At 41.5% G+C, this 14317-nt stretch overlaps 1 protein-coding gene across 2 annotated transcripts; it reads left to right on the top strand.

Moving 5' to 3' along the window:
* The first annotated feature begins 2725 nt into the window (after positions 1-2725).
* Positions 2726-14243, top strand: Snf8 (SNF8 subunit of ESCRT-II). Of its 2 annotated transcripts, XM_076870928.2 has the most exons (8): positions 2726-2874; positions 3242-3292; positions 6482-6620; positions 8192-8296; positions 9354-9426; positions 11985-12126; positions 12970-13044; positions 14016-14242. In XM_076870928.2, exons 1-8 carry the CDS (start codon positions 2821-2823, stop codon positions 14151-14153), a joined length of 777 nt encoding a protein of 258 aa, XP_076727043.1. In that variant the 5' UTR covers positions 2726-2820; the 3' UTR covers positions 14154-14242. The 2 variants fall into 2 exon arrangements, with proteins under 2 accessions (XP_076727043.1, XP_076727044.1); XM_076870929.1 differs by lacking the exon at positions 8192-8296 and having other exon boundaries at positions 14016-14243.
* Positions 14244-14317: the final 74 nt, after the last annotated feature.

Here is a 14317-nt window from a genome sequence, read left to right as displayed (position 1 = left end):
AAGTTCCAAAGCAACAGGGACATAGTCCAAACATCAAGTGAACTCCTGTTACAGTGTCAGTAAGTAACTGAGGGACTGTGTTTCTGTGTTTGGGGTGATGTAAGAGTATGAGGATATGAAATCAGAGTGTGTAAATGAAGAGGGTTCACTGAAAATTACAGGAGGTCAGACAGGCACTGTGGTACTATAACAGGGGTTCCACTTGATGCTCTGACTATATCCCTTGGGGCTTTGAGACTTACATGTTTTTCCCCTCCAGTCTTCTTTTCCCTAACCTTCTCCTTTATCTTCTCCCTGATCTTCTTTGATATTCTTTTCCCTAAACTTCTTCTCCCTGATCTTCTTTTCCTTGACCTTCTCCTTTCTGATCTCTACCCCCAATCTCATTTTCTCTGAATCACCTCTATAAAAACCCTGTTCCCAATGTTGGGAAGAGTCTCAGCCTTTGGGACAGGAGTCCCTTGTGTTTCTCCTTTGCTAGCAAAGCAATAAACCTTTTTTTCCCTTTTCTCAAAATTGCATCCTAGTTATTGGATTGGCAGGGTAGGGGCTGCATCCCCAGCCGGCTTTTTTCTGGGACAAGGATCAATCCTTCGACAACAGTACATGCCTGTAACTTGGGAACCTGAAGCAGGAAGATCAATAGTTTGGAGGCCAGCCTCAGTCATTTGGCAAGGTCCTGTCTTAATATAAAAAATAAAAAGGCTGGAGAGTAGCTCAGTGGTTAAATGCTCCTGGGCTCAGTCCCTAGTACCCCTCCCTCCCAAATAAAAATTACAGAAGGCCACTGTTTTTGACTAAACTCTTGTATAGGTTATAACAAACCAAGCTAAAAATTAAAATGGAGTTGCTCATGATAAAGTTTTATATTATCAAGGTGAAACTAAGCTGTTTGTCTGACCTGACAAATCAGGTTTAGGTTGATGTTAGCAAAAATTATGTGCAGGCCAGGTTTGATAATGAAGTTCCTTCTGCTTTAATCCTTTTTTCTCTCTTTCTCATTCCCCCTCCTCTCCCTGCCGGCCAATTTACAATCTTGGGTATTAAACCCAGGGGCACTTTACTACCCATCTACATCACCAGCCCTTTCTGTTTTGAGACAGTGTCTCACTAAATTGTCAGGCTGGCCTGAATTTGAGATTCTCCTGCTTCACCCTCCGGAGTTACTGTGCCAGGCTCCCTCTCCGCCTTACCTCTACACTTGGCTACAAGGAGAATACAAAATGACCAATCTGCTTTTTATTTTTGCTTCTCCTTTCTTCAATCCCTTCTGTCTGTAAAACCAACCTCCTTAGTTGTGACCATCAGCAATACTTTTTTTTTTTTTATTATTGGTAGCAATACTTTATTTTACAGGATGAAGAGTTGCCTAAATCTAGAATTGAAAATAGTCATTTACAACCCTTATAATTTTATCCTTTGACTAGGGCCAAGTTTTTTAATTTTTTTTCTTTTTTTGGTTAGCACTGGGGATGGAACCCAGGACTGCAGTACTACTAAGCTACATCCCCAGCCCCTACCCGGCTTTTTTGAGACAGGGGCTCACAAAATTGTTGAGGTTGGACTCAAACCTTTTGACCCTTCTAGAGCTTCAGCCTCCTAGTCGCTGGGTTTACAGGCATTCACAGCAATGTCTGGTTAAAAAAATTGATCTTATTACTCCTTGGCAAGGTAGATTATGCCTGACATTCAGTACTGGAATGAGGCAGGAAAATAACTTGAACCCAGCAGTTCAACACCAGCTTAAGCAACAAAGTGTAACCCTGTTTCAACAGCAACATAAAGCATCTTCCTTGTTAGACACAATAACACTATCAAAATCACTATGCAGCTTTCTAAACACAAAAATGACAGATTCCACCCGAGACGATGAATAATAATAACTCTTTACTTTTGTGCTGGGCATTGTACTTAATACTTTAAATTTCTCACCGTCCTAACTTAGGTGTTATTCTAGTTTTACAACTGTGGATAATGAAACACAAGAAATAATGGAAGTTGCTTTGAGTTACTAAACCTTAGTACTGGAACTGAGCTGTGGGGCAAAGCAATCTGACTCTAGAAGTCAATTTAACTGTAAGGCCCTCCCAAATCAGAATTTCTGCGTGAAATTCTAACAGGTTAATTCCAGTAAAGTGGAATGGCTTCTGGCTTTTGCTCAGAATGGAACCTTGGAAGGTCGACATAGTTCCTGGCATTTAGTAGGTGATTCTGGAGTACTTCTTAATACCAGGGGCACGCCTGTATTCCCAAGCACTCAGAGGGCAGAAGCAGGAGGGTCCCAAGTTGGAGGCCAGCCTGAACAACTGCGCTAGGCAATGCCTCACAAAATAAAACAAAAAGTGGTGGGGATGTAGCTTACTGGTAAAGCATCCCTGGGTTCGACCTCCAGCATCGGGGAAAACAACAACAACAACAAAAAAAACCTGGTTCATTTATAACTTTATCAGCTATTTTTAAAAAGTCAGAGGAAGATTTATCGACCTCCATGCAGTGGAGTGGTAGTTGCGGGAACTCCAGGACCTGAGGCGACAACGCGCGCAGGATGCGGGGAGCAATTCGACAGTAGTCGGGGTTTTCATCGGCGCACGTCAACCCTTCGGTGCCATCGGGGCTTTGCGGATTTTTGCCACCAGAGTAAGGCGGGGCCGGGTCCGTGGCAGGGGGAGACCCTTGGCGCCGAGGAAGGAAGTGGGGCGTCACTTCCGGCGCTCTTGGATGACGCTTTGCCGGGGCTTCCGTGTTGGAGCCGGCGGCAGAACCCGGGACTAGGAGAGCTGGGGTCCCGGTAGCGGGGTGGCCCGCGGGCCCAGGGCGGGGATGCACCGCCGCGGCGTGGGAGCTGGCGCCATCGCCAAGAAGAAGCTTGCGGAGGTGAGGGCGAAGAGGTCGACCCCAGCCCACCCCTATCCCGTGAGAAACTGAGTTCTCCAAGTGCAGAGTTCTGTACCCTTCAGTCGCCTCGCAGCAGATACTAAGACAGGCTTTTGGGGCGCTGGGGAACCGAGTCTCTCCAGCTCCTGGTGGATTGACGTGTCAACATCCCCAGGTCCACTAGTTCTTTCCCGCGTTTCCTCAGTTTGATCACAGACAGAAGCCATTGACTCTATTCCCTCACCCTGTTCTTCCTAAAAACACTTTAGAAAGAGACCTTTCTCTTTTTATACTCCAGCAGGGGCAGCAAAAGTGGGAGTCCCCACAGCCCACTTCCTCAACTCATGTTTGTTTCTTTGTCTGACAGGCCAAGTATAAGGAGCGAGGGACTGTCTTGGCAGAGGACCAGCTGGCTCAGGTGAGTGATTGGAGGGCTTCAGCCAGGGAGGGAGACATAACAGGGCTGGTCAGGACATCATTGATGTGAACTACATTGTTTAGATTGAAATAAAAGTAGAGTGTCTGGCAAATCCGGATTTCTGGGCTGCTATGATCTTTTAGGCGACTTGCTAATAATACTAGCTAACGTTTTTGAGTGATTTAAATGCTTATAATTTTCCAGGCACTTGTCTCTTAATTTTATATATTAATTTTGGTGCTGGGATTGAACTCAGGGCCTTGTAAATGCTAGGTTAGCCCTCTACCACTGAGCTACATCCCCAGCCCTTGTCTACTTTTTACATAAGCCATCTTGTTCAGTCATTAAAATCCTATGTCAAGCTAAAACTAAAAAAAAAAAGAAAAATCGGATTCTCCAAAGACTACTTACTGATACTTATTGGGAGTAGCACTGCATTGGGAATATACATGCCACAGTTAGTTATGTCCATATACAAATAGATTGAGGCAAAGAGAAGTTTATTTATTTTTTCTTTCTTTCCTTCTTTCTTTCTTTCTTTCTTTTTTTTTTTAACCAGGAATTGAACCCAGGGGAACTCAACCACAAGTCACATTCCCAGCCCCCCATTTTTTTTTTAATGCTTTGAGACAGGGTCTTGATAAGTTGCTTAGGGCCTCATTAAGATGCTGAGGCTGGCTTTTATTTTTGATACCAGGAATTGAACTCAGGGGCACTCAACCACATCCCCAGCCCTATTTTGTATTTTTTTTAATATTTATTTTTTAGTTTTCGGTGGACACAACATCTTTATTTATTTGTTTATTTTAATTTTTATGTGGTGCTGAGGTTCAAACCCAGCGCCCCGTGCATGCCAGGCGAGTGTGCTACCACTTGAGCCACATCCCCAGCCCCCCTATTTTGTATTTTTTAAAAATATTTTTTTAGATGTTGATGAAACTTTATTTTATTCATTTATTTATATGTGGTGCTGAGAATTAAACCCAGTGCCTCACACACGCTAGGCAAGTGCTCTACCACTGAGACACAAACCCAGCTCCCCTATTTTGTATTTTATTTAGAGGCAAGGTCTCACTGAGTTGCTTAGTGCCTTGCTAAGGCTGGCTTTGAACTTGGGATCCTCCTTGCCTCAGCCTCACAAGCTGCTGGGATTATAGTGTGCACCACCAAACCCAGCCAAAAGGAAGTTTTTAAAGATGAAAATGAAGAGGATTGCATTGTATATTTTGAAACAATAGTCTTGGTCACAATGATAAATAACAAGAGTGGCATCAGCCTGAGGTTGAATAGATAGCAGATGGGCAGATGTTTTTGTAGAAGTAGTTTTCATAAAAGTTTGTAGTGGACTCTGTGCAAGCTTGTGGTTCTGACAACCTTTTTTGATAGTTTTAATCTTGTAGTCATGTATGAATCTATAGATGAATCTAAGAACTCTTCCTTTATAGGCTCCCAGCTTATTATTTTGGGAGTACAGACACAGTGACTCCATTTTGATTTTGACAACTCAGATTTGATTCACACTTATAAAGAAAGAACTCAATTAGTTTAGAATTAAGAACATTGAGACACTGAGTAATTTATCCAATGTTACATGGGTTGTAAGTGGAAAAGCTATTCATTTTATTTATTTTTTATTTGTTCTAATTAATTATACATGACAGCAGAATGCAATTTATGCACTTTGATATATCATACATAGATGGGATATAATTTCTCATTTTCTGAGTGTATTTTTTTTTTTTTTTTTCTTTTTTTGAGATGAGGTATTGCTCTGTTGCCCAGGCTGGTCTTGTATGCTTGGGCTGAAGTGATCCTTTAATCTTCAGAGTAGCTGGGGCTACAGGTATGTTCCCCAATGCTTGGCTTTAGAATGATTTGATAAAAGTCTTTTGGGGCTTTTAATATATTATTTTTTGTGATGCTGGTCCCCAAGCCAAGACCTTTAATATGCTGAGCCTATGTGCTGTTCCACTAAGTCACATCCCTATTCCTTTTTATTATTGATTGATTGATTGTGCTGCTGGGAATCAAACCCAGGGCCTTGTGCATGCAAGGCAAGCACTCTACCAAATGAGCTGTATCCCCAGCCCCTATTTTTTATTTCATACAAGGTTTTATTAAGTTGCTTAGGGCCTCACTAAGTTGTTTGGCTGGCTTTTGAACTTGGGATTCTCCTGCCTCAGCCTTTGAGTACCTGTGATTACATGTATGTGCCACTGTGCTCAGCTTCTGATAGTTTTATGTTGCAAATGAGGAGATATTGGACCAGGAATGGTTATTTTTGGAAGGATAGAAGATAGTCTTTATGCCAGGTGCAGTGACACATGTAATTCTGGTGGCTTGGGAGGCTGAGTCAGGAGGGTTGTAAGCTGGGATAGATAGTTTTTATTAATTAGGGAAAGTGAAAGAAGGGGTAATATAACTAAAAATTCATAGAATCCACAAACCTTATTGTGTTTGCTCTGATATTCAGCTGCTCCCCACCACAATTTCCTTTTAAAAAAAAAAAAAAAAAAATATATATATATATATATATATATATGTGTGTGTGTGTGTGTGTGTGTGTGTGTGTGTGTGTGTGTTGTAGTTGGACACAATACATTTATTTATTTATATTGGTGCTGAGGATTGAACTCAGTGCTCGCACATGCTAGGTGAGTGCTCTACTGCTGAGCCACAACTCCAATCCCCCATTTCTTTATGTGGAATTGATCCCTAAGGAGATCCATGACTCAGATTAAATAACCACTATAATCCTAAATCATGCCAGACTTCATTTTTTTCCTACCTAGCTTTTCATTAGTGGCTGAAGATTTTCCACTGTCGGAACACTGCATTCCCTATTTCAAAGACAAAATGGATTATTAGCTATACCTTCAATTTATTAACTTTTTTTTGGGGGGGAATATCATGTTAGACATGCTTGTTGATTATTATTGGATGTATCCTGATTTTAGAACAGGGATACATGAAAAAATGTGTAGTTTAGAACTGAGGAAAAAGTACAGCATCTCACTTCTGACAACTGTGCACAAGTAGGAATAAAAAGAGGAGACAATAAACAGCATAATTGTAGGCCTGAAGGAGACATGTTATTTCAGCTTTTTCCTTGCCACGGACCAGGAGCTTATTTTGGGCAGCTAATTATCTCCTGGACTGCTCCTAAGCTACCCCTTGTCCTTCCAACAGATGTCAAAACAATTGGACATGTTCAAGACCAACCTGGAGGAATTTGCCAGCAAACACAAGCAGGAGATAAGGAAGAATCCTGAGTTCCGTGTACAGTTCCAGGACATGTGTGCAACCATTGGAGTGGATCCTCTAGCCTGTAAGAAATTGTAGCGGTCCAGTGTCCTCATAGGGCTGCTAGGGACAGAAGCTTATCTACCCTCTAACCCCTTAGAAGGGCCTGTAAGAAGAGCCAGAGGATGTCATCTTTAGGGAGTACCTAGCAGGATGGCTAGTGCCTATTCTGCTGGGAAGATGGAAAGACTAGAGTGAAGAACAAGTAGCCAGGGCCCATGATTCTCCCTTGAATAATCTGTAGTGGAGGTGTTTTTGTTGTTTTAATGGCATTTCCCCCTGTTTTAAAAAAAAAAAAAAAACTACTTTTGGGGCTGGAGTTGTGGCTCAGTAGTAGAGCACTCACCTAGCAAGTGCAAGGCCCTGGGTTCAACCCTCAGCACTGCCTAAAAATAAATAAATAAATAAATAAATAAATAAATAAAAAGGAATTGTGGCCAATTACAAATAAAAAAATAAATATTAAAAAAATACTATTAATGAAGGTACTTTGTGGTCATATAGTCAACAAAGAGCTATATAAAAAAGGAAGTGGAAGTCTCCTGACTGTCCTATAAATTAGGGGGTAGGGGATGTAGGAGATGAACCCAGAGTCTTAAGACTGATCCTGTCTTGTAATTGCAGAGGTAAATACCACTAATAATTAAACGACATAGATGGTCCCCATTGTAGGATGGTTCACCTTGGTAGTGCTATAAAAGCAATTGGTATTCACCAGAAACCATACTTTGAATTTAGCTTTTTCCTGGGTTAATATTATGTGAGTAAAATACTCTTGGATGCTGGGCAGCATGAGTTTGATCAGAAGGGTAAATAACTGATACTCTACAGTGTAATGTGTTTCTAACCTATGACATTGCATAGGTTAGGTGTATTAAATGTATTTTAGTTTTTTCATATGGAAGATTGAATGCAGGGGTCCTTTACCATTGAGCTACATCTCCAGCCCTTTTTTTGTTTTTTGTTTTGAGACAGGGACTCAACAAATTACTTAAAGCCTCACTAAGTTGCTGAGGCTGGCTCTTCCTTGAACTTAGGATTCTTCTACCCTGCTGGGATGACAGGTCTGCAACCCTGCTCTGGGCTTATTAAATATTATTATTATTTTAAAATGGGGATTGAACTCAGGGTTGTTTTATATCCCCAGCCCTTTTTACTTTTCATTTTGGGACAGTGTCTGTCTAAGTTGCAGAGGCAGCCTCCCAAGTATCTATGATTGAGGGCATGCTTAACCTGCTTGACTTCAGTGGATTTTCCAATGCCAAGTTTGCCTATTTTTTCTCTTAGCCTTGTCTAGATTATATCTCCTACTATATTTCACTGTATGCTTTGGAAAAGGAAAACCACTGAACTGTAACCTCAGCCCCAAAAAGGACTTTGACATTGCCCACCCTTTGGAACTGTCTGAGCCTGTTTTATGAGCAATTCTCAAGAGGCAGGTTGTCTGTCACAGAGGATCTTGAGTAGCAAGTAGAGCAAGACTTAAAGCTAGGCAACAAGATTACTCGCAAAATAGATGTTTCAATCCACTGTTGGAAGAACAGATAGGATGAAGATTATTGAATAACTTAGCTTTTGTATTTTTCTCTCTTATAGCTGGAAAAGGATTTTGGTCTGAGATGCTGGGCGTGGGGGACTTCTATTATGAGTTGGGCGTCCAGATTATCGAAGTGTGCCTGGCTCTAAAGCATCGGAATGGAGGTGAGGGCAGTGGTGAAGTTCGTGGATTGGGCATTGAACTTCTCTGAGTAGAAACCCTCAAAAGATTATCTTTTCCATCCTGTAGTCTGCAAATCTACAAGGTCTTGAGATACATCTTAGCTGTTTTATGCAGCTGAATCCATGGCATGTCTCCACAGCTAAGGGTAACTAGAATTACCTGAATGATCATTTCCCACACCCCCTGCCCTCTTTTCGTTTTTCTAATACATGGGTGATTTACAACTGAGTTACATCCCAAGTGCCTTTTCTTTTTTTGAAACAGGTCTTTAACATTGCTGAAGCTGGCAACAAATTTGTGATCCTCCTATCTCAGTCTTCCAAGTTGCTAGGATTATAGGCTTACACTGCACCTGGCCAGTTGTCTATTCTGGAAAGATCTTTGGCTGGGAATATCCAGTCCTGCCTCATTACAGAAAATAGAAGGGAGGTAGGAAGTAGGTTTTGTCCCATGATGTGTGATGCATCTGGGTTATGATTTTTTCATTAATAACTACAGGCCTGCACTGCCTTTTTGAGGTGTAGGGATGCCAACTGAGTCTGCATTCCTGAAAATGTGATGTTACAAATAGTCATCTGATGGGGCTAGGGTTGTGGCTTAGTGGTAGAGTGCTTGCTTAGCATGTGTGAGGCACTGGGTTTAATTCTCAGTACTGTATATAAATAAACAAATAATAAAATAAAACTTTATCAACAACTAAAAAAAATTTGTAATTAAAGTATTCTAGATTGGGTATGGGGGCACATGTCTGTTATCCAAGCTACTCAAGAGGTTGAAGCTGAGGAACACAAGTTCAGGGTCAGCTTCAGTAATTTAGCAAAGCCCTGAGCAACTTAGACCCTGTCTCAAAATAAAAAATTTTAAAAAGTTGGATTCAAGTGCTCCTGGGTTCAATTAACAGTACCAAAAACAACAACAACAACAACAAAAAAAAACAGTTATAAATTGTTGGCGATAAACAGACACAGCCCTTATATCAAGAACATTGCAGCCATAAAGGTAATCTCTTCGTCTGCTTTCTGTCTCCCTCTCCAACAGGTCTGATAACTCTGGAGGAACTACATCAACAGGTGTTAAAAGGAAGGGGCAAGTTCGCCCAGGATGTCAGCCAGTAGGTGTTGCCTTCCACCCCTTTTAGAGGTCTTTAAAGTCAGATGGAAATCATTTATTTATTCATTTATTTATAATAATTTTTGTTTTGGTACCAGGATTTGAATCCAGGGGAGTTTAACTCCTGAGCCACATCCCTAACCCTTTTTATTTTGAAACAGTGTTTCATTAAATTGCTTAGGGCCTCACTGAGTTGCTGATGCTGGCCTTGAACTTGCCATCTTCCTGCCTCTGTCTCCCTAGTCTCTGGGATTACATGCATGTGCCACTATGTCTAGCCCTAGATGGAAATCTTCTCCCTACTCCTCATATGTGTAGGCTAGCTTAGGTGCTGATTTTTTTTATTTTTAGTTGTCAATAGACATTAATTTTTATAATTTATTTATATGTGGTGCTGAGAATCAAACACAGTGCCTCACACATGCTAGGCAAGCACTCTATCACCGAGCCACATCCCCAGCCCATGATTTTTGTTTCTTAATTTTATTTTTTTCAGTACTAGGGGTTGAACCCAGAGGTGCTTTACCACTAAGTTATATCCCTTTTTATTTTTTGAGACAAAGTCTTGCTAAGTTGCTAAAAGTCTTACTAATATGCTGTGGCTGGCCTCAAAACTTTTCATCCTTATGCCTCAGCCTCCCAAATTGTTGGGATTGTATGCTACACCACCATGCCCAGCTGTGAACTGTTTTTATTGCTCTGTATGGTCAGAAAAAAATATATTTTCATATGAAAAAACTACAGAGACCTATATTTTAAGAAAGGCAGCTGGGGATATGGCTCAGTTTTTGACCATATCCTTGCATGTGTGAGATCCTGTATTTGATCCCTAGCACTGAAAAAAAAGAAGATAAACACACCTCATTTTGTCCAGGCACACTGGTGCATGCCTGAATTTCCCCCAGCTCTGGAGGCTGAGGCAGGGGGATGCTGAATTCAAAGCCAGCCTCAGCAACTTAGACCTTGTCTTCAAGTAAAATACAAAAAAGGGCTGGAAGTATGGTTCAGTCCTTAAACCAGTACTTAATCCAGCTGAAGTACACCTGGGTTTAATCCCCAGTTCCACAAAAAACCAAAAATAAAACAAAACATTTGTCTCTCAACTAAGAGATTACAACTTGTATACATTTTGTGGTATTAGCATTTTTCATACATATGTATTGTTTAAAACTTAGGAGTATGTACATGGATTTTGAGATTATTTGAAGCCAAGGAGACAGATGTAGCCCTTAGAAATGCTGTGCATAGAGGGGCTGGGGATATAGCTCATTTGGTAAGAGTGCTTGCTTCACATGCACAAGGCCCTGGGTTCAATTCCCAGCACCATTAAAAAAAAGAAGAAGAAGAAAAATAAAGAAATTCTGGGCTTAGAGATCAGGGTGATATAATGGGGTATATTGGCCTGGTTCACAAGCCTCTATGTTTGAGTCTAATGGAGAAGAAATTTGTGGTTGTTTTAGATGTAGCTCCCAAAGAGCCATCCCAGAATGAGATCATAAAGACCAGGAATATTCAAAAAGGAAGTTATGACAAGATTATTAGCCATACTCACTGCAAATGAGGTGACCTAGTGCATTTGAGAGAGTATTTCATGGGGTTTACTGGGGATTGAATACAGGGGTGCATTATCACTGAATACATGACCAGTCCTTTTTATTTTTTTCTTATTTTTAGATAGTCTCACTAAGTTGCTGAGGATTTGGTTAAATTTCTGGGTCTGGCTTTGAACTTGCAATCCTCCTGCCTCAGCTTCCCAGGTTGCTGGGATTAAAGGTGTATGCCATCATGCCTGACAAGACAGATTTGAATCTGCTCTTCTAAGGGGTTGGAGAAAGCATTTCAATCTACCTAAAAGTTCTCAATTCCTGGTTGATTAGGTGATAACATTTCTAGGCTTTGGCAGCAGTTATAAACTTCAGTTTGTGGGCTGGATATATGAATTACTCATTTTATGCCTTTCCTGAGTTTGTTGTCAACTGGGAAATCGGAAAATCTGGCAATCCTGGGGTTGAATTTCTAAAGGACTGGGAAAGTAGCTTAGTTTTACAACACTTGCCTATCATGTGAAAGGCCATGGGTTCAATCCTCAACACCAGAAATAAGAAAAAATAATTCTCTACAGTTCACACTACTCCCTGTTGTCTTCAGCTACCTTATCCATATTTCCTGATGAGCTTCAGTATGCTTATTACTTTTTAGGAAAAAAAGTTAGGCATGACAGTAGAATGTATTTTGACATCATACATACATGGAGTATAACTTCCCATTATTGTGGTTGTACATAATGTGGAGTTACACTGGTCATGTATTCTATTTTTTACTTTTATTAGGGTGTTGAAATTCGTGGTTTGCCAAGTGTGCAATCTGACTTCTGTACTATCTTCCTTCAGTGTCCAAGCACTTTTTGGTGCCGTTTAACCTGCCATTTTACTGATGTAGTTGAGTGTTGTGTGCCCTTTGACTCTTCTCTCAGGGTACCCTGCCTCGGGCAGAGCTGAAACTGCATTGTTGTCAGGTCTTATCTGCCAAGGGTCTTTAAGCTGCTCTTCCTCACCTCAGAGACGACCTGATCAGGGCCATCAAGAAACTAAAGGCATTGGGCACTGGCTTCGGCATCATCCCTGTGGGCGGTACTTACCTCATTCAGTCTGTTCCAGCTGAGCTCAATATGGATCACACTGTGGTGCTGCAGCTGGCAGAGGTAATGGTGCACCCCTAGAGTGTGTGTGAGCTGTTATCTCTTTCTCCCCACTGCTCAGGTCTTTTGCAGACTGTCTTATGGATGAACTACTCAGTCCTGTGCTCATTCAGCAGACATTTATTGAGTAGCTACAGTGCAAAGCACTGGGCTAGGCTGTGGGGCAGATATAGAGAGAGGTCCAATGAAGTCCCTGCTCTCGAGGAGCTTACAGTCTAGTCGGGTAGACAGACATGCAGACAACTAACTATATTTCCTGGGGTAGACACTCTCTGATGTCCTCTTAAGCTACTTTGTGGATTCTTCAAAACAAGTTTAAAAATTTTGCTTGCCAGTCCTCTCATTCCTTGCATGCCTGAAGCATATACCATCTTCCCCCAGAACTCCATCATATATTTTAGGAAAGACATGTTCATTTCCTTAATTCTTTAATGCAAAATAAAATTAAGGAATGGGCTTTTTTATTAAAAATTTTTATTTTGGGGAACAGGTAGGATGAAGCAGGGCAAGAACTATTTATAAATATTTTAGATTAACAGGTGATGATGATTATCACCATTGCTTCCTATCAGTTATCATTCTGAATCTTCCCTTGACATGCATTAGAGTTCTCTGCAAGTCTAATATCTTAGTATCTGGGACCCCACATATTAAGATCAAACCCACGAAAGTACCCCTATCATCCTGAAAGTCACTTCTCTAAACATTCTTTTCCCATACTTTCTCAGGATTGGCCCAAGGGCAGCTCTTTCTCCTGTTCAGATACGTGTGCTGCTCCTGAGCAGGTGCTGGGCTCTAGGGGAGTGCACTCTTAACTGACTCAGTTCCCACTGCTCCTTCCTTCAGAAAAATGGGTACGTGACTGTCAGTGAAATCAAAGCCAGTCTTAAATGGGAGACGGAGCGGGCGCGCCAAGTGCTGGTATGTGATTTTGCAATGGCCCAGAAAAGATGGGTTTCTGGTTGGGAGGTGGGTTCCACACAGGCAGGAACTTTAGGCTTGCTCTGCTCACTCTTGCCTTGTAGGCTACAGTTTTCACCCTAGGAGAAGTCCATCATCTCTCTGCTGAGACTGAGAAGGTAGAACTCATTAAGGCAGGCCTCTGACCCTGGGGTACACTAACAGCAGCTGCCCTTGCTACTGGGGAACTACCAATGCCCACTTACTCTCCTGGACATATTCAACCTGGAGTTGCTGGTCAGGAGCTTAATATAGTTTCTGCTGGAAATAACTAGTACAGAGTGAAGGGAATTAATTACTACTTATAATTATGTATCTATAAGTATATACTAAGCAATATATTGCATATTATATAACAACTTTATATATAAACATGTACTGATGTAAGACTGTTGTGAAGAGGAAGCAGCAGCATGAGAATGTAGGAGCTCTGGCTTCAGTAGCTTTTCCCTTACCCAGGCAATTTAGTTTCTAGATTTTTCATCTGTAAAGTGGGAGAATGTAAATATTGAGCATATTTCCTGCATAGGAATAGGAACTGTGAGTCCATCGTAGAATAAATGTGGTCCCTCACATTTGTTCCCAGCAAATCAACTCACGGCTAGAACAGTGATTTCTACTTTTCTCCAGGGAGAATGGAAGCAGTAATTTGCTCAAGGCCATAAAATAAGACCCCTGCATTCTTCCACTACATCTCACTTTACTCAGGCTCTACTATTCACTAGCAGCACAAGTTAAATGTCTTGTTGGTTATTTTCACACTTCAGGCAAATGAGGCCAAGCAGCATCCCAGTTTGGTTGTGTAAGTGTGCAAAGGCACGTAAAGGCTGTTTGAAAACCTTGCTGAAGCCAAAATAGGTTTGGAGATTGCTTCGCTACCACACTTGACCCACAGAACCTCCCCTCTCAAGCATTCTTTCTTTTCCCCCCAGGAACACCTGCTGAAGGAGGGGCTGGCCTGGCTGGACTTGCAGGCCCCAGGGGAGGCCCACTACTGGCTGCCAGCTCTCTTCACTGACCTCTACTCACAGGAGATAACAGCCGAGGAGGCCAGAGAAGCCCTTCCCTGATTCAGTATAGAGGGATGCACAGTAGCAGGCAGTGAGAAAAAGGAGGAACTGTTGGTGAATAAACCTGGACAATTTTGTTTATAAAAGAAAGGTTCTAAGTTTTTCTTTCTTCCCCCAGTATTTTTATTTTTTAAAAGTGCCTTCACATTGCATCTCTTTTGGAG

The sequence above is a fragment of the Callospermophilus lateralis genome, chromosome 11 (genome assembly GCF_048772815.1).
Source record: "Callospermophilus lateralis isolate mCalLat2 chromosome 11, mCalLat2.hap1, whole genome shotgun sequence".
Classification (NCBI taxonomy): Eukaryota; Metazoa; Chordata; class Mammalia; order Rodentia; family Sciuridae; genus Callospermophilus; species Callospermophilus lateralis.
Note: the sequence above shows the minus strand (reverse complement) of the source record. Positions and strands in the feature narration are given on the sequence as shown.

What these genes read in the sequence shown, in the direction of transcription:
- Snf8 (XM_076870928.2), top strand. Translation starts at nt 2,821, where the DNA reads ATGCACCGCCGCGGCGTGGGAGCTGGCGCCATCGCCAAGAAGAAGCTT. An exon ending in TTCGCCCAGGATGTCAGCCA is followed by an intron (nt 9,427 to 11,984) that starts GTAGGTGTTGCC and finishes TCCTCACCTCAG; the next exon opens with AGACGACCTGATCAGGGCCA. An exon ending in TGGTGCTGCAGCTGGCAGAG is followed by an intron (nt 12,127 to 12,969) that starts GTAATGGTGCAC and finishes TCCTTCCTTCAG; the next exon opens with AAAAATGGGTACGTGACTGT.